Source organism: Schistocerca piceifrons, chromosome 4 (assembly GCF_021461385.2).
Source record: "Schistocerca piceifrons isolate TAMUIC-IGC-003096 chromosome 4, iqSchPice1.1, whole genome shotgun sequence".
Lineage (NCBI taxonomy): Eukaryota > Metazoa > Arthropoda > Insecta > Orthoptera > Acrididae > Schistocerca > Schistocerca piceifrons.
Genome location: NC_060141.1, coordinates 23,833,445 through 23,853,799, shown reverse-complemented (window position 1 = coordinate 23,853,799; position 20,355 = coordinate 23,833,445). Strand labels below are relative to the sequence as shown.

General features: G+C 44.2%; 1 protein-coding gene across 1 annotated transcript in view; it reads left to right on the top strand.

The window, feature by feature from the left end:
- Positions 1-1,274: 1,274 nt before the first annotated feature.
- The window catches only part of LOC124795561 (glycine-rich protein DOT1-like), an 81,316-nt gene continuing 62,235 nt past the window's right edge, over positions 1,275-20,355 (top strand). The window contains exon 1 of the mRNA XM_047259634.1: positions 1,275-1,319. Within this exon, the coding sequence (XP_047115590.1) occupies positions 1,275-1,319 (45 nt within the window). The remainder of the gene's footprint in view (positions 1,320-20,355) is intronic.

Here is a 20,355-nt window from a genome sequence, read left to right as displayed (position 1 = left end):
AATTAGTTCTAAGTCTAGGGGACTGATGACCATAGATGTTAAGTCCCATAGTGGTCAGAGCCATTTGAACCTCTTTCTATTCAAAAATGGTTCAAATGGCTCTAAGCAGTATGGGACTTAACATGTGAGGTCATCAGTCCCCTAGAACGTAGAACTACTTAAACCTAACTAACCCAAGGAATCACAGACATCTATTCCCGAGGCAGGATTCGAACCTGCGACCGTAGCAGCAGCGCGGTTCCGGATTGCGGCGCCTAGAACCGCTCGGCCACAGCGGCCGGTTCCTCTTTCTGTCCTAGATTAGTTTGTTACAGCGGCAGCGTAAATAAGTGGCGATACCCGAGCGAGGAAGATATAAAACCATTTCTGAAACGAAGAATCTTGTTAAGAATCGAATATAAATTTCTAGGTTAGGTAATTTTTTCTGAAGAAATTGCTTTTCCTGTATGAAAGTGAAACGCAAGAAATGCTAAAGATTATATGAGTAGATTGGGTTCTTGTTCAAAGTGAGGAGAAAGGAAAGTTGTGCCACTTCTTGCCTAAAAAATGTTCAAATGTGTGTGAAATCATATGGGACTTAACTGCTAAGGTCATCAGTCCATAAGCTTACACTCTACTTAACCTAAATTATCGTAAGGACAACCACACACACCCATGCCCGAGGGAGGACTCGAACCTCCGCCGGGATCAGCCGCAGCTACTTGCCTAAAATAAGTTATCTGCTGACAGGACGAGCTCGAGGTACGACGGAATCGTCATTTGATAATGGAGAGAAATGAATGGGGGTGGGTAGGGCAGGTTAAAATAATAGTGGGAGATCAAGGATTGATTACAATAGCACGGTTTAAAAGCCGTAGACTGCAGAAGTTATGCAGGTACGAGGAGAATTGGGCAGGCTTGGCTAGCGCGGAGACATCACGGGACCAGTCCTCGGACTGAAGACCAGCACAACAGCAACCCCTTGCCGTTGTCCTCAGTCGTATCTGACGTTAAGATCGGCAAGTGCTTTGTCGGCCTTTGGCGCCACGGTGACAACACTGGCTGGCCGGTCTGAGAGGTGGTCGCACTTGGCACAGTTGGGCAGCGCAGGGGCCCACGCGACGTGGACGGCCGGCCTAGCGCCGCTGCCTCCACCTCGCTCCCCCCCCCCCCCCCCCCCCCCCCCCCCCGCTCCACCCTAACCGACGCTGACTTCATAAGGCGGCGCACCGCGTCTGCTGCCTCAGTGCCCGCTGCCCGCCCACACACTTGGCCACACGACACCACAGCACGCCATGGACGCGGCCCTCCACCAGCAGCAGCAGACGCGCCGGCGCCGGGTGAGTCCTCCGTCTCAAAACAGGGGCGGCAGCCGTCACGCACGGCGTGCAGACCTCCTTCTGCTGGCGATTTTCCGCGTCGCGGAGCGTCCTCGCGCGCTTTCACTTACGACATCTGCAGCGCGTAACGCATTGTTTCCACATATAATGGTCGTACACGTTACAGCTGCTTACACAGCATCACACTTCAGGCACAGTACACTGCCCGGGAAGAAGAAAAAATGAAGTTCCCACAAGGGGAGCAGCACACGATATGAAACCTCACGGCTTGGAAGGTACATAGGCCATTAAAATTGCTACACCACGAAGATGACGTGCTACAGACGCGAAATTTAACCGACAGGAAGAAGATGCTGTGATATCCAAATGATTAGCTTTTCAGAGCATTCACACAAGGTTAGCGCCGTTGGCGACACCTACAACGTGCTGACGTGAGGAAAGTTTCCAACCGATTTCTCACACACAAACAGCAGTTGACTGGCGTTGCCTGGTGAAACGTTGTCGTGATGCCTCGTGTAAGGACGAGAATTGCGTACCATCATGTTTCCGACTACGGTAAAGGTCGGATAGTAGCCTATGGCGATTGCGGTTTATCGTATCGCGACATTGCTGCTCGCGTAGGTCGAGATCCAATGACTGTTGGCAGAATATGGAACCGATGGGTTCAGGAGGGTAATACGGAACGCCGTGCTGGATCCCAACGGCCTCGTATCACTAACAGTTGAGATGACAGGCATCTTATCCGCATAACTGTAACGGATCGTGCAGCCACGTCTCGATCCCTGAGTCAGCAGATGGTGACGTTTGCAAGACAACAACCATCTGCACGAACAGTTCGACGACGTTTGCAGCAGCATGGGCTATCAGCTCGGACACCATGGCTGCGGTAACCCTTGACGCTGCATCACAGACAGTACTGCCTGCGATGGTGTACTCAACGACGAACCTGGGTGCACGAATGGCAAAACGTCATTTTTTCGGATGAATCCGGGTTCTGTTTACAGCAGCATGATGATCGCATCCGTGTTTGGCGACATCGCGGTGAACGCACATTGGAAGCGTGTATTCGTCATCGCCATACTGGCGTATCACCCGGCGTGACTGTATGGGGTACCACTGGTTACACGTCTCGGTCACCTCTTGTTCGCAATGACGGCACTTTGAACAATGGACGTTACATTTTAGGTGTGTTACGACCCGTGGCTCTAACCTTCATTCGATCCCTGCGAAACCGTATACTTCAGCAGGATAATGCACGACCGCATGTTGCAGGTCCTGTACGGGCCTTTCTGGATACAGAAAATGTTCGACTGCTCCCCTGGCCAGCACATTCTCCAGATCCCTCACCAATTGAAAACGTCTGGTCAATGGTGGCCGAGCAACTGGCTCGTCACAATACGCCAGTGACTACTCATGATGAACTGTGGTATCGTGTTGAAGCTGCATGGGCAGCTGTACCTGTACGCGCCATCCAAGCTCTGTTTGACTCAATGCCCAGGCGTATCAAGGCCGTTATTACGGCCAGAGGTGGTTGTTCTGGATACTGATTTCTCAGGATCTATGCACCCAAATCGCGTGAAAATGTAATCACATGTCAGTTCTACTATAATATATATGTCCAGTGAACACCCGTTTATAATCTGCATTTCTTCTTGGTGTAGCAAATTTAATGCCCGTTAGTGTATTTGATGTTACTGCAGTGATCACAATATCGAGTCAGATTTACAAAGAACTTGGCAGGAGCAGTTCACTCATGAATATGTCGTTTCATCCCCTCTGGTTTGGGTACATACACTATTTCAGTTCGGAAGGCTTTCGTAATGCTGTTGTATCCCGTCCTAAGGCAAGTTGGTCCACAACTCTTGAAATTGGTCATTGATATCCTGGGTACTAGCACTGGGACGAGTTACGTTGGACTTGGTCCCACACAAGCTCTGTGGGTCTTTCTGGCCACGGAAGTACCTCAACATAACGCATGAAGTTCATAGAGACATGTATCATGTGTGCATGGCCATTTACAGAGTGAAAAATGTAGCCACGATTATGTCGTATCAAGGTAACGAGGACAAAAGATATGCGTGGTGTACGTTTCTGTTGTCAGAAATCCCTTATTCACTACCAACCAGGAGCTGAGGTCGTCCCCGACAGGTCGACGACATGACGACGGCACGGACACAGCTGTGCCCCTCAAAAACACTGTAACAATGAAAGCTCTCCCCACGTCGCTGCCAGTCTCGCAGACGATGGGTTATCCAGGGTAGCGCAGAACTGTGATCATCGATGAAAAAATGCATCCCCATTCACGAGCAGTCCACGCTTCCCGTTCACAGCACAACTCCAAACGCAGCCTTTCTGTGGTGCTGGCGTCTCTTAGGCGTGGGGCGGTAGCTTTGTTAGTCAGTTACATGTTCCATAGACCATTTGAACGACTGTTTTATCGAAATGATATGAAGCGAGTCAGTTTACAAGATATGTAAGCACTGGTCAGTGTTAACCAGTTCAAATGGGTCAAATGGCTCTAAGCACTATGGGACTTAACATCTGTCATCAGTCCCCTACACTTAGAACTACTTAAACCTAGCTAATCTAAGGACATCACACACATCCATGCCCGAGGCAGGATTTGAACCTGCGACCGTAGCAGCAGCGCGGTTCCGGACTGGAGAGCCTAGAACCTCTCGGCCACAGCAGCCGGCTTGTTGTTAACCAGTAATCAGCACATTATCATTGTAGTTCCACTCATGTAACTACACTTCAAAACGAGTTCTTTTCTTATTTTTTATTTGGGTTTTACTGGCTACGAGTTTTTAAGTAAAAATTTCTCAGTGTAATGGAAGAGGTTGTCAAGGAGAAATTATTTCAAATTAGATTTAAAACTCGCTTCGCTACCTGTCAGATATTTTGTGTTATTGGGCAAATTACCAAAAAATTTTACTGCTGTATATTGAACTCCTCTCTGAGCCACTGACTGCTTTAACAATGGGTAATAAAGATATGTACATCACTATTCTTCTCAAACTGTAATGGTTTATTCAGCGAAAATATGTATTTTGACGTTGCAGTTAAAACGCCATGTTCCTTGAAGAGGTACCTACATGTCGACCATGGGTGAACACCATATATTGTTCTTACTGCTTGCTTTTTTGCAATCAGTACTTTCTTTCTAAGCGATGAGTTACTCTAGAAAAAAGTGTTCTCTGCGACATTACTGAGTGGAAATATACAAGATATGCCAGAAGCATGGTATGTTTGTTTCCAAGATTGGCAATTATTCGAAGAGCAAAAGTAGCTGAACTTAATTGTTTGAGAAGCTCAGTAATTTCCTTCTCCCAGTTTTAGTTTACATTAATATCTACATCCTAAAATTTGGAGCATTCTATCCCACTTACTGACTCCTGCTCACATGCTACATCAGTTACTGGTATGACTATTTGTTGTACAGAACTGAATGCAGTGGCTTTTTTTTTCAAAATTTAGAAACAGTCCATGTTCAAAGAACTACTTAACAGTTCTTAAGAGAATATCATTTCTTAATTCTTCTGCTGCTTTCTCACTAATGGGATTCATCACAACAGTAGTATCATCTGCAAGAAAGTATCAGTTTTCCTTGTTGAATGTTAAGAGGAAGGTCATTCACATATGTAAGGACTAAGAGTGGACCTAAAATTGAACCCTGTGGGACTCACTTTGTGATTTTACACCACTCACTAAAATTTTCTACCTTTCTGATATTTTATGAATTGTTCAGCACAACCTCTTGCATTCTATAAAGCTTGAGTTTTCCTAAGAGAGTGTCATAATCTACAGTATCGAAAGCCCTGGAGCGATCACCAAAGAAACTGGCGATACATTATTATTTAAACCTTGTACTATTTGATGAGTGAATGTGGAAATAGCATTCTCAATCAGTCACCCTTACTGGAACCCAAACTGTGATATGCTAAGTAAATTTTTCCACTTAAGTGTGCGTCTAGTATAGAGTACATTACGTTTTCTCATATTTCGGAAAAAGATGTCAGTAAGGACACTGGACGATAATTCTTGAAATCTGTCTAGTCACTTGTCTTATGGAGTGTTTTAATAATTGTATATTTTAATCTGCCTGGAAAACCTTCCTGTGCCAGTGACGCACTGCATATATCACTAAGGATTACTTATTAAGTTGGAACAACTTTTCAGAATTCTATGAGAAATACCATCAAGAAAGTTTGCTTTTTACAATTGTTATAATTTTATTAATTATGGAGAAGGATGTTGGTACTAGTTCTATTTCCTTAAAGTTCTGTTAAATGGTATTTTCAATATACTCTCTTGCTTCTTCAACAGAACCATTTAATCCTATATTTACTGCTACATTTAGAAAGGAATTGTTAAAAGTACTTGCAACCCGTAAATTACCAGTCACAACATTGTCGTTTGGTCTAATTGTTATGGAATCTTGTACACTGACTTATTGTCGTATCTCCTGTTTGACAATATCCCATATAGTGGTAATCTTATTATCTGCATTCTTTATTTCTGCCAGGACATGCGTACTTCTGGACATTTTAATGACTTTACTACAGTATTTTTTGTAGTATGCAAGCAGTCTCGGATCTTGACTTACTCTGCCACTAACATTAATTTCTCTCTTCTTCTAACATCTCCGTGTCCTTCACAGTTATCTGACGCTGTTCACGCCTCTTACATACCCTACCACGACAACGCAAACAACATTGATGCACTCTGGTGTCCACTCTCCATATCACAGAGAATTCTAATTGTAATCATTTACATACTCATTGGTGGTGCATACATGTACGAAATTACACTGAAATCCGACCATATCTTCGCGGCCCTTCACTTTTTTGTCAAACACTGCAGTTCAGATTTCAGAAATAATTTTGTATCACATACTGCCTTCCAGCTGCTCAGATTGTGACTACACTAGCTGATACATTAGAGATTCATGGACTTACAAGATTCATCAGTATTTCGGAATACTGTGCCTTAAAATTTCCCATCCAGTATTACCTTAATCTTCAGTGACTCACTATTTGCTCACATACACTGAAACTACTGTGGATTGTTGGTTTTACTATATTTCCTTTCGTCCATTGATCTATTAATGATAATTCCCATACTTATTTTAATGTCAGCAGTTTACAGTAGTACACACAAGAGCTAAAGCTCGGTCCACAGGCCGTGTCAGGCCATTTACAAGGGCTTGCTGATAAGTAATGCCTCCTAATTTTTTATGTGAAAATTCGTCAAGCTTTTTAACTAACACAGACGTTATTAACTTTCTACATCTTTATTGTTTATGTCTACATATTTATTTCTTTATACACTCATCCTGGCGACGACCAAATTTCTCCCAACGAGAGGCCAGTTTCTTAATACCGTCATTGTAGAATATTTGTTGACGGAGCGACAACCCCACCTCTGGTTGAACCACTGCATCAGTACCAAAGTGAAGTCTTCCATGGTGTTCTTCACATTCTGAAAATAGATATATGTCGGTTGGGGTCAAGTGGAGATTGTAAAGAAGATGATCTGTGACAGTGAACCAAAGGCGTCGGATTGTTCCCGATGTCTCAGCGCCTGTCTGTGGTCCGGCATTGTCATGTTGAATAGGAAGGTTCTCCACGTGTGTACGAACTCTCCGAACTGTCGCTTTCAGTTTTCTGTGGGATTGCAACACGCTGTTTTTCAAGCTCAGATGCAGTCATGTTACACACCGCCATGTTACATTCACTAATTCGAAGTCCTCTAGCGGCAGATAGTTGCAGCTTGCGTCAGCGAAGCGAGAAAGTCGATCGAGTAATGTGCATGGCACTAAACCTCAACCGACATTGAGAGCAGAATTAAAAGTTGGGAGGCATCAGTTTTCATCACACCCTCGTAGAACAGACCGACCACCGTTTCATCCTCCGCCAATGGCGTCATTCAAATGTGGTATGGAGGGGCGTAGGGTGAGCTCACTGTACTCCCGGCTTCCCAGACGTTGCAGTCACTGTGTCTCACTTCAGTAGCTCGTCAGCTGGCATCGAGCGGGTGAGAGCACTCCTGACCAGTCCTCCCGCCAACGAGAAATCCCTCCCAGTGTAAGGAATCTAACACGAGACCTCTACGTTGCAGTCAGACACTTTGACCACAGTGCCGTAAAATGATGTGAAGAGAAACAGATTTAAAGGAAAAAGAAATTCTCATATAGAAAAGAAATATGAAACCCAAAATTATATGTGATAATAGTTATTGTTCCCTACTTTAAACTTTTAAGAAGATTAGTTGGTGCTTTTACAGCATAAAAATTAAAAACTTGGTGTTAACCTCATCATTCTTTTCTATTTGTTGGTCTTTGAGGTGAATAGGGACACGTCAAAATCTGTCTTGGATCTAGGAGAATAAGGGAAAAAGTTGATGTTTTCATTCTGTTTTATGTCTAATTACTCACTGTACCACTAAATTGATGAACTTGGTTTGTTTCTTTCTAATGATGTGACTGGTTTCGATTCAATGAAACAATCAATCATATCAGTAGGTCTGAAAATGATTCGATGTAACCGAAACCAATCGTAAAATTAAAAATATATGCAACTATATGGACCATAAAATCTGTTTTAGAACCATTTATTGCGTATTTCTTCCAAAAAATACCGTATACTTCTGAAACTATTTTACAAATTTTTAGGCACTGTAGACTAACTTTTTCATAACTACCTCCATTGCCTTACGTGTGACTTACATAGTCGAGTTCTAGCTGGTTTTGGCAGGTCACGTGTAAGCTGAACAGGACTAAGTTAAGAAACACCAGTGGTTGACAAACAGTCTCATCAAATTATGACTGGAGCTGCGGAACAGACAATGAACGTAGACCATTACGTATTTTACTATAGTCTGTTTCTCCGCATGTTGCAATCTCCGCTCTACATACCGACAAAAACCGTTCTGTGGAAATACAAAGGAGAGCTGAACTGTTTTTTCATAACTTTGAGACTAGCAAATGATCACGTAACCTAACATTCAAAAAGAGTACGATAATTTAAATCTTATGAGTTACACATAATCTGCTGCCTTCAGATCCTCTACTATTTTCCAAAAAAAAAAAAAAAAAAAAAAAAAAAAAAAAAAAAAAAACGTAAGTTTGTGTTAGTTGATTTTAAAGTTAAATAGGCACTGGTCGAACTGTCAACAAAAGTACGAAACGAACAAATCTGAAGTGGAACAGGTAAACACTGTTTCGAAATGAAGTAATGATTTTATCACTAATTGACTAAGTTTATCATCGGCACTGTGATTCGCTGGCCCGGAATAAAATCCCATATCGCTCTTAACGTCCCCAATCAACTCTCCTTCAGGTGCTCAAATCTGGTTACTAGAAAATCTGGTTTTCATTTATTGAATACCAGAAAGCTTTTAATGGGCGGAAGATTGATGGCACTGGCCCCCCGTATTTATCCTCACCTCTGGAATATCGCCTTAGCACCATGCAAATCGAAGAAGAAGGTCATTGGTAAGGATCCAGTTCCGGTATTCGAAAGGTAGAGCGTCTCAAACTACTATTCCTCGGTTCTTTGGTTTTCCTTGGTATCCTTTAATCAGTTCATGTGAAAGCCAACGTGAGTCCTCAAACAAAGCCACAGTCCATTTTTGCACAACGCTTGTCTCACTCGTGTATCAAACAATGGAAAATTCATGATGGAATGTAACAATATTATGATAAGGATAGTTGCTTCTCGACATATAGCGGAGACGCTGAGTCGCAGATAGGCACAACAAAAAGACTGTCGAAAGGGTAGCTTTCAGCCAGCAAGGCCTTTGTCGAAAATAGACAACATACATACACACATACACACACACACACACACACACACACACGACCACAGTCTCTGGCAGCTGGAGCTGGGGAACAAGATTATACAACGTATCAATATTTAGAAGAGTAAAAAATGGAAATGATATGTTCTAACAGAAATATAATGGACTCCAACAATGGCGGTAGGTTACGAAATAAGGTTCTAAAGTAAATGTTTGTAACACAGCAGTGGGGAAAGATGAATAGTTGACAACGGGAAAGATCAGAACTAAAACTAGTCCGACCCAGGCGCTCTCGAGTGCTACGCATCTATCGAGCAGCAAGTTAAGTGTTTACCTTTTACTCTCTTTTCCTCGTAGTATGCTTCTTATAGCGTCTTTCTCTGTTTAAGAGGTTTAATCTCGAGTTTTTGTAAGCGTAAATTCAATCAGTGTGTATCGCAGTAGTTACTCATTTGTTTCGTTTTGAACACAAGCGTGCGTCCGTTTCGTAAGGCACACTCTGAGGCCCCAGCTCTCGGTTGAGACACATCTACGGAGTGGCCAGTTAAGTGTTTATCATTTCCTGTGTTTTCCTCGTAAAATATTTGTTAAACTTCTTGCGTATTTTTCTGTTCAAGAGGTGTAAGCTTGCATTTTGTAACTGTAAATTCAGACAGTCTGTAGCGCAGTTTTCATTTCTTCTGAACAGTCAGCTACATAGCTCATTGGTGGCATCAGCGTTCATTGGTGACTGTGGTGACACATCAGGAGGGTAGCAGGTTGCATATGTAGGTATCTGTAAGCTTTTATAGTCTACTTCTCAAGTTAGTCTTGATAGGATGGGTCGTATGTGCGCATGCTGTGTGCGGACGCAGGAGGAGCTGGTTGCAGTTGGGGAACAATACGCCTTTGGCTGAGGTCAGTCACCTTCGGGGGTGTAGCTGTGGCAGAGAGTCTGGCACGTCGCACGGGACACTTCAGGTGTCACTTGTTTTCCCCCCCTGCTCTGCTGCCCTCACAGCACAGTGAGTGGCTCGTGGCAGCCAGCGGAGGGCCAGTCAGGGGATTGGTCGGTTGGCTTCGCCCACTCACCCAGTGAGTGGACAAGTGGCCGCTACTTCAACTGTGTCCGAGAGGGCACACGCGGGGGAGGGGTTTGCTAGTAGTCTGTAGCGCAGTTTTCATTTCTTCTGAACAGTCAGCTACATAGCTCATTGGTGGCATCAGCGTTCATTGGTGACTGTGGTGACACATCAGGAGGGTAGCAGGTTGCATATGTAGGTATCTGTAAGCTTTTATAGTCTACTTCTCAAGTTAGTCTTGATAGGATGGGTCGTATGTGCGCATGCTGTGTGCGGACGCAGGAGGAGCTGGTTGCAGTTGGGGAACAATACGCCTTTGGCTGAGGTCAGTCACCTTCGGGGGTGTAGCTGTGGCAGAGAGTCTGGCACGTCGCACGGGACACTTCAGGTGTCACTTGTTTTCCCCCCCTGCTCTGCTGCCCTCACAGCACAGTGAGTGGCTCGTGGCAGCCAGCGGAGGGCCAGTCAGGGGATTGGTCGGTTGGCTTCGCCCACTCACCCAGTGAGTGGACAAGTGGCCGCTACTTCAACTGTGTCCGAGAGGGCACACGCGGGGGAGGGGTTTGCTAGTTACCGGGAACTCCAATGTTAGAATCGTTATGGAGCCCCTTAGGCAGATAGCCTTCAGGGCTGGAAGGAAAGCGTAACTGCACACGGTATTTCTGCGAGTGGCCCCATCCGAAATGTGGAAGCGGCCTCTCCTGCGCCTATCGAGAGTGCAGCGTGCAATCGTTTACAAGTTGCGACTCACGTCGGCACCAACGACGCCTGTAGCATGGGTTCTGGGGCCATCCTCAGCTCACATAGGCGGCTGCCGGCTGGAAGAACTCGCAATTTGACTACTGTTCCCAAGTTTGATCAGGTCCTTTGGTTTGGAGCTGAGTGGAAGGTCTCAGCTACAGCATTCGTCGACTCTGTGGCGGTCTTGCCTGCAGATTTGTAGACGTGCGTTATCATTTGGAGATTTGTAGCACTCCCATTGATAGGCCCGGGGTGCACTACACAAAGGAAGCTGCTACTCGGGTGGCACAGGACCTGTGGAGTGCACTTGAGGGTTTTTCAGGCTAGATGGTAGTTTGAGGTTGTTAAACACTCGCCAGTCGATACGCAGCAAGGGAAGTCAGACCGAGTTCAGAGTAAAGCGACTTCGACTGTCAAAATTTTATCAGTAAATTGTCGAAGTATTCGTAACAAAGCTCCCGAATTTACTCCCTCCAGAAAAGTTCTCACGCTCAGATTATTCTCCGGACCGAGAGTTGCCTGTATCCCGAAGTGGAAAGCTCTGAGATATTTAGCGAGTCATGGAACGTGCATCGGAAAGACAGATTAAAGGATGTAGGAGGCGAAGTGTTCATTGCTGTTGACAAAAATACTGTCTCTATCGTGGTCGAAGTTGAAATGACAGTGAAGTTATCTCGTCGCGTATAACAGGTGTAGGTCAAACCAAATTAATTACTGGGTATTTTTACCGGCCATCCGATTCTGCTGTGACGGTTCTAGAGTCATTCAAAGAAAGCCTGCGCTCAGTAGAGCGTAAATACCCAGAGCATGCGATACTAGTTGGAGACGACTTTATCCTACACAGTATAGACTGAGATGTCTATGGATTCATTGCAGGGGCTACAGACGACAGGCGAGAAATAATTTTGATCATGTTTTCTGAAAACATGCCTTGAGCAGCTAGCTGGGCAGCCCAGAAGCAATGGAAATGTCTTAGACCTTGCAGCTATAGCTGGACGTCAACGCCAGTATAGAAACAGGGATTACAGCTCATCATTTCATTACAAGACTTTGGTTACAAAAGATAATATATCAGTTAAGAAGGCTAGAAGAGTGTTTCTGCTAGAAAGAACAGATAATCAATTTTAGCGTCTCAGTTAGTGGCGTGACATCCTTAGTTCCAGCAACATCGACGTAAAGGAACTACGGGCAAAGTTTAAGTTGATTAAGGACAGGAAAGATCCACCATGGTTTACTAACAAGATTCGGAAAAGGTTGAGGAAGGACGGGCTGTTGCACTCTCGGTTCAATGCGAAAATTCAAAGCTTCGTAGAGATTCGTGCGTCTATGAAAAAATACTTGCGCAAAGCACACAACTACTACCATCGTCATACGTTAGCAAAAGATCTGCCGGTGAAACCGGGAAAATTCTGGTCATATCTAGTATCATTAAGTGGGTCTTACGCTTCCATCCAGTCACATGTTAACCAGTCTGGTGTGGCAGTTGAAGGTTTCAAAACGAAAGCCGAAGTTTTAAATTTCACGTTCAAGAAATCGTTCACGCAGTAGAATCGTACAAACGTGACCATCGCACAGTGTTCCGTGTGGACGACATAGTAATAATCATCCGTGGCATAGAGAAACAGTTGAAAGAGTTGAAGAAAAAGCTCACCATCGCCTGATAGAAACCCAGTTCGGTTTATCAAAGAGTAATCACAGAACTGGCCCCTTGCTTTGCATTTATCGCCAATCTCTCGCCCAAAGTCCCAAGCGACTGGTAAAAAACGTAGGTGACTCCCGTAAGAATGAATCTGCAAAATTAGTGGCCAGTATTACTAACACTGGTTTGCTGCAGAATTCTTGAACAAATTCTCAGTTCGAATATGATAAGTTTTCTTGAGACCGAGCACAACATGGCCAAGAATCGACATGGTTTTAGAATGCATCGCTCGTGCGAAACTGAGCTTGCCCTTTCCTCACATGATATACTGTGAACTATGGATGAAGGGCAACACGCAGATTCCATATTTCTAAATTTATGGAAAGCGTTTGAAATGGTGCCCCATTGCAAGCTGTTAGGGAAGGGTCGAGCATATGGAACAGTTCACAGGTAAGTGAATGGCTCGAACGCTTCCTAAATAATAGAACCCAGTATGTTGTCATCGACGGCGAGTGTTCATAAAACATAAGAGTATCGTCAGGAATGCCCCAAAGAAGTGTGATAGGAGCGCTGTTGTTCTCTGTATACATAAACGATTTGGTGGAGAGGGTGGGCAGCAATCTGCGGTTGTTTGCTAATGATGGTGAGGCATATGATAAAGTGTCATAGCTGAGTGGCTATAGGAGGATACAAGATTACTTAGCAAAATTTGTAGTTGGTGTGATGAATGGCAGTAAATGAAGAGAAATGTAAGTTAATGCGGATGAGTAGGGAAAAACAAACACATAATATTCGGATACAGCATTATTAGCGTTATTATTGTCCTGTCTGACACAGTCACGTCGTTTAAAAACCTGGGCTTAACGTCGCAAATCTAAATTAAATGGAACGAGCATATGAGAATTGTGGTACGAAAGCCAAATGATCGACTTCGTTTTATTCGAACAATTCTAGAACAGTGTGGTTCATCTGTAAAGGAGACCGCACATAGGACGGTCGTGCGACCAGTTCTTGAGTACTGATCGAGTGTTCGCGATCCGTATCAGGTCGGTTTAAAGGAAGACATCGAAGACGGGCCGCTTGATTTGTTACTGGTAGATTCGATCAGCACGCCAGTGCTACGGAAATGATTCGGAAACTCAAATGGGAATCTCTGGAGGGAAGGGGAAAATTTATAGAGCCAGCATTTGAAGCTGAATCCAGACAGATTCTTCTGACACCAACATACATTGCGTGTAATTACAACGAAGATAAGAATCGAGAAATTAGGGCATATAGATAGTCGTTTTTCCATTTCTCTATTTGGGTATGGAACAGGAAAGGAAATGATTAGTAGTGTTAAGGGATGCCCTCCGCCACTCGCCGAACGGTGAACTGCGCTGTATCTATTTATATGAAGATGCAAATGATAATACTGTTCAAAAATATAAAACTGTGCACGTTGCAAAAAATAAGATACGTAATATTCTTTGACTAACGTGTCAATAAGCTAGCCACGCGGTCTGACGTGCTGCTTCCAGAGCGGAAAGCCGTGCCGGTCCCCGGCACGAATCCACCTGGCGGATTAGTGGCGAGATCCTGTGTGCCGGCCAGCCTGTGGATGGTTTTTGAGGCGGTTTTCCACCAGCCTCGGCGAATGCAGGCTGGTTCCTCTTATTCCGCCTCAGTTACGCTGCGTCGGCGATCGCTAAGCAAACACTGCCTCCATCTGCGTGTACACCATACTTACTCTATCAACAAACATTTGGGGTTACACTCGTCTGGTATAGACAGTTCCAGGAGGGAGGGGGGTCCACTGGGGGCCGAACCGCACAGTAACCCTGGGTTCGGTGTGGGGCGGCGGTGAGGTGGGTGGACTGCTGTGGCCTGTTGTAGGGCTGTGAACCGCTGTGGGCTACGGCGGAACAAAGCCTCCCCGTCGTTTCTAGGTCCCCGGTACACACACAATACACACACACAGTGTGTCAATGAGTCATAAGTGGAATCAAGAACTCATTGCAATTACTCCCTGTAACAGTTTGTGGTTACACCAAAGTGGATGATTGGGTTCTCTGCAGAATGGCCGAAGAAAGGAAAATATGGAAAACTGACAGGAAGAAGCGACCGTATGACGGGACATGTGGATTAACGTCCATGGCACTAGATGTGAAAACTGTAGTGGGATACACCCAGCAAATAACTTAGGACGTAGGATGGAAATGTTACTCTTAGACAGAGAGTTTGGTTCCAGAAAGGCATTGGTTTCAGGCTGCACCAAACCAGTCAGAAGACTGACAACACAAAAAACAAAACAATAAATGAATAGGAAACTAGAGTGAGTTGTAGAGAGTAAAAACTGTAGAGGAAGACAGAAACTGAAATACACCCAGCATAAAATAGAGGATATAGTTTGCAAGAGCTACTCTAAGATGAAAAGGTTGTCACAGGAGAGGCATTCGTGGCAGGCTGCATCAAACCAGCTAGAAGACTGATGATTCAAAAAATAAAATAAATAAAAGTGATTTTTGATATACCGTATTTTTAAATCGGACTAAAAAGTATAAAGTAATTTCTCGTACCCGATACAGATTCCTAACCACATACAGACACTCATGAAAAATGTTGACTCACAAATTAAATAGTTACGAAAATACTTGTAACATTTATAACAAAGTACGATGGTTGCGTGGAATAGATAATAGTAAGACGAAGTACTATTCAAGCATCATTGAGTATATACTGTAATAGTAAGGAGGAGAATTAGTTGTACGCCGGCCGCTGTGGCCGAGCGGTTTTAGGCTCAGGTTCGAATCCTGCCTCGGGTATGGATGTGTGTAATGTTCTTAGGTTAGTTAGTTTTAAGTAGTTCTAAGTTCTAGGCGACTGATGATCTGAGGTGTTAAGTCCCATAGTGCTCAGAGCCATTTAAGTCAAAGTCTCTGACCCATACATTAGAACTGGTACTGCCATCACATTTCAAAATTTGAGTGCTTCCCCTTCCTAACTCCTTTGAGGAAAATGCGATTTATAGTACCCACCACCTGTACGCAATCTTGATCATTATGATAATGATGATGTGTTCAAAACAATTAGTTGTGCATTAATTATGTATTTCTTGCGCCTGTGCCTGCTTTATTTTTTGAATTTTAAAAATATTTTCAAAGCTATTAAAAATTCACAAACATAAATTTCCATATCTGTAAGAGGTTATGAAACTCCATGGGGCTCTTTAGTCTTCTGTGTGTGACGTTTTTCAATCGATTACAAACATTGTGGTGAGATTAAGGAAGAGACATTTCGTAAATTTTAAAGTTATTTTCATTTCTCTTCACCTCGCTCAACCAACAGACTGCTTCCTCCCACGTATATGTCATGAAACGACTGTGAAGGTAAAACTTAGAGAGAGTCGAGCTCACATAATGATAGTTCTTCTTGCAAACGACTGACGACTAGAACGTGAAAAGGAGGAAATGGCACTGGTACACAAAATATACTCCACCACACACCAGACAAGAGAGCGAGTTAATATTGCACTGCCATCCAGTTCCAAGCTATGTTCGAAATTTCAAGTCAACAGCTCATTGGGAAGTTAGTTTAAAAGGAACTGCAAATTTTGTACCAGACAGACAGACAAGAATCCATGTCCAACTCCTCTTCCCTCCATTCTCCACTCGGCCATGCCCGTCTACTCGCACACCGCCTGGAATGCATTCCAATACTGCCTGCACAACACATCATTCGTGCAGGGCAGACTGGATGTCAGTTGTTAACAACATTTTTCACCCCCTACCTTACTGAACAGATTAATAAGAAAGCGAGCTAATACTGCAGTCTTAGCTATCAGGAAGTTGGCTTAAAATCAATTGCAAAACTGATACTGAACAGACAGAACGACGAGAAAGCGACCTAATAAAAATGTGGCAGCAAAGAACCGTCGTAGGGTACTAAGAAGTGGTCGCCTGCTGTAAACCAGTCGAAGTGGTTGTCTCGACTAAGACAGAAGACAATTTTTACGATAGTTTCGCTTTATCGTTCTATGTTCATTAAGTGTGCATGTAGTATTCTGTAGAAATTTTGACTGAGAGTTCATATGGCTCTGAGCACTATAGGACTTAACATTTGAGGTTATCAGTCCCCTAGAACTCAGAAATACTTAAACCTAACTGATCTAAGGACACCACACACATCCATGCCCCAGGCAGGATTCGAAAGTGCGACCATAGCGGTCGCGCGGCCCCAGACTGAAGCGCCGAGAACCGCTCGAAAGAGGATACAACGACTTCATGACATCCTTCGCATCCGAACCAGTGCATGCATCTAGGCGAGTGGGGTGCCACTTCGTATTGATAAACGGCTGATATTGCCAAGTCCGTTGTAAATTTGACTAGATTTTGTAATCATCAAAATAGAATACCCTCCAATCTGTGAAGTTTCATTTCGATTCGTCCTCTCCTTTTGGATGCTTCTTTTCTTCGGTCAGTGTAAATACGTTTGTACTAAGTTGGACAATATTTCGTACGGAAGACAGTAGGAGCTCGTAATCACACATTCCACAAATTATCTTGCGATCCTCGCTGAAACGTTTTTGCCCTCTATCATCGTACTTTTTCACACTCATTATTTTTCGCTGTTAATTATTGTACAGGCTGTAAAATCTTTGACGCTTAGCAGGTGAATGTTTTGGAGAGCTGAAATGTTCCTAAGTGGACTTGTTCTGGGAACGTGATGTTCATCGACTCTCACCTGTCGTCCAGTGCTGTTGCGGCACGCGTATGAAACTCCTCTGGGCGTCAGTGGGTGGGCTTTGCGATCTTTGGGTACTTCTGTAACGCGTCCTACCCTGTAGTAGAGGCGATACGTGAATAATTAACGGTGTTTTTACTGGATTGGACATTTCATTTTTAATCAACAACGGAACATTGGTGCAAGGGAACGTTTGTGAAATGCTGCACTATCCATTAAGAAATTCTTGAGTGAAGACAGAATAAGTAGCTTAGTATTATCTATATCTGCCCTCAACCGTCAATTTTTCTCTCCTGGAGTGTTAAATGTTCTCTGGGCAGTGATCGAGAGAAGCCGTGCTTCGGATGAACTGTGTCCAGTAGGAGCAGCCCGCTCTCGCCTAGACTCGCTGATTTACGCTCTCCGTCATTTCCCGCATTTAACCAGCTGAGACGTCCCCACATCCCCGATGTTTATGTAGATACTGCAGTAAATATTATGCTTAAAAGTGCATGGAATCTAGATGTTTTTACCTTTCTCGCTAGAATATCCCATGTATATTACAAACGCAAAAGTTCGTGTGAGAGTACGTTTGTTACTGCTTCACGCTGGACGGATTTGGAATATATTTTGTATAGGATTAGCTTACACCCTGAATTAACCGTTATTACACTTTTAAAGTGTGTAGTACAAGATATCTATTTATTTGAAGAATATAACGCGAAATGTGGAACTTAATTAGACAAAAATATTTACTTTTTGCCTTCTGAACGGTATCGTATTTGTGAAAATACTTTTATTTTTCAATATGTCCTACATAACACGATTCAACGTAATGAATGCAATGCTTACACAAGTCTTCAAGTGTATAACCCATACTTCCACGCAAGCCCGTTGGATTTTAGACTAACCAAGAGAGATATTTTAAGGCTTCTCAGACGCTTGAAGACTCAACGATGGTATTATTTAAATCATGTACGACAAAGAGAGGTCGTGCCTTTAGATGTAGAACGTCGTAGGGTTTTAGTGAGGCTGGATTTGATTATGAGGCACACACGTGAGGGTGGATCACATTTTTGCTCGTACAAATATTATAAAATTTGCGCCGCACAGAACTATAAATAGCTAACTTTCTTTCTTCGTCGAGTTGGCGTAGAGTTACTGCCACCGAAGAATGAAGCGATAGGAAGCATCAACAAAAACATTAATGATCAAGTTCCTGGTGAGGTAACCACCTATGCGTGAAGCGATACAGTGATGTTCCTGTAGAGTTTATAAACTCATTAGAACTTTCGGGGGTGACGCCCCACAAGCTGGAACTCAAGGTGCGTGTGCCTGTCATACAGAAGACTTGGATCCACCAAGACTATGCAATGGCTCCAGGCTACGCACAACGGAGCTGAGAAGACACATCGAACAGGCCACCATCATCAGTAGCGGAGTCAAAGAGAGACGGTATTAATAACGACGAATTCCTATCACCTCAAAAAACTTGCCTTTCCAGTTGAAACGCTTGCAGTTCCCTTTGAAAGTGATCTTCACAATCACTTTAAATAAGAGTCAAGGGAAAACGTTAAGAGTGGCTGATATTAATCTGGACGCATAATTTTTTTTTTCGCGCGGACAGCTCTGCTTTGGCTGTTTGCGTGTATCGAGGGCCAGAAATCTCTACATATACGCAGAGCACAAAAAGTCTCTCAAAGTTATTTACAAAGACGCCTTACGGTAGATTTCTGGCTTTCCATATACACCAAGACAATTACAATCTTTTACGTGCTAGTCATGTCGGAAACAATCGTGAACTTATTCACTCCCTTTACTGGCACATTACGTAATTTCCTACTGGGTCGCGTGAAAATTTTTTCGGCAACGAAAGGACTAAGTTTTGAGCGTCACGTATTCTTTCAGCTTCTCCCGCGTGGTTCTCGCGTCATTACCTCCGAGACATAACTTTTGTGAAGGCGTGAAGGCGTAAAATGTATCGATATGAACATTTCTCTATAACTAATTGTTTAATCACTTGTTATATTCACATTTCGTCGAACCTAAGTATTGCGAAGTGATTTCCCTGTTGTTTCACAGGATTTCAGTAGACTACACAGACCATACTTCGAAGCGCGGGATGTGGTATCTTCTATTTTTGCGACGCGAAGCCCCTCACGTAGGCCAATTTCATGTTAAAGCAGAAAAATATGTGGAAAAATAGGTACACAAAAATCGGAACTTGCCCTCAGTTTTGGCTCCGAACAAGACACCCAGCTTGCTGTCACTGCGGAAGCACCCGAAACTTAATTTACGCGTCTTTTATGTCCAGCTTGGTCAGAACACCACCGCGAAGGTGAATAAAGGCCCAGGCAGAGTGGGCCCACAATTAGCTCCTGCCGGTGAACGAACCCGGAAGCTATAATTACCACGTCTGTCACGTTATTCGTAAGAAGTGGCTGTTTGGCTAGACTGGGTACCAATTTCTTTTTAATTCCCATTTTCTCTCAGAGAGACACAAAATAACATAAGAATTGTCGTGCTGACATTACACTCATCCGCACTGTATAATAATACATACGAGACGACACAGTCTCCCACGCTCGGCTGACTGACTGTGGTTCGTTGAGCCAAAACTGCTCAACTGGAGTGAGGGAAGCTCTTTGTTTTCTGCAGACTCTTCTGCCCTTTTCTCTGTCTCTGGCCCTCGGGCGCGGCACTCCCGCTGGTGCTGAGCCATCCGCTCCTGCGGCCTTCCCAGTGCTCACTCGCCTGGGTAAGGTCACGGTGGGGCAGCGGACCGCCGCACGGCCAGCCCCACATCCGCCCCACACAGTCCAAAGCCAGGGGCCGCCGACCGCGCGCCCATTGTGATGCAGATTCCAGTCGCTCACTGGCCGCTTCTTCCCACAATCCACTCCCAGAACATTGGGGAGAATCCCGATACCAGGTGGCGAGAGAGGGCGGGGTGGGGGGGGGGAGGGGGGGGGGGGGGAGCGGAGAGGACCGTTACAGAAACTAAAAACCGCTGATCTATGTACAGGCTAACAGATTTCATTCGCAGTGATGAATCTTTCAAGTAACCGGTAATGTTGTCGGATCTTTATATAGC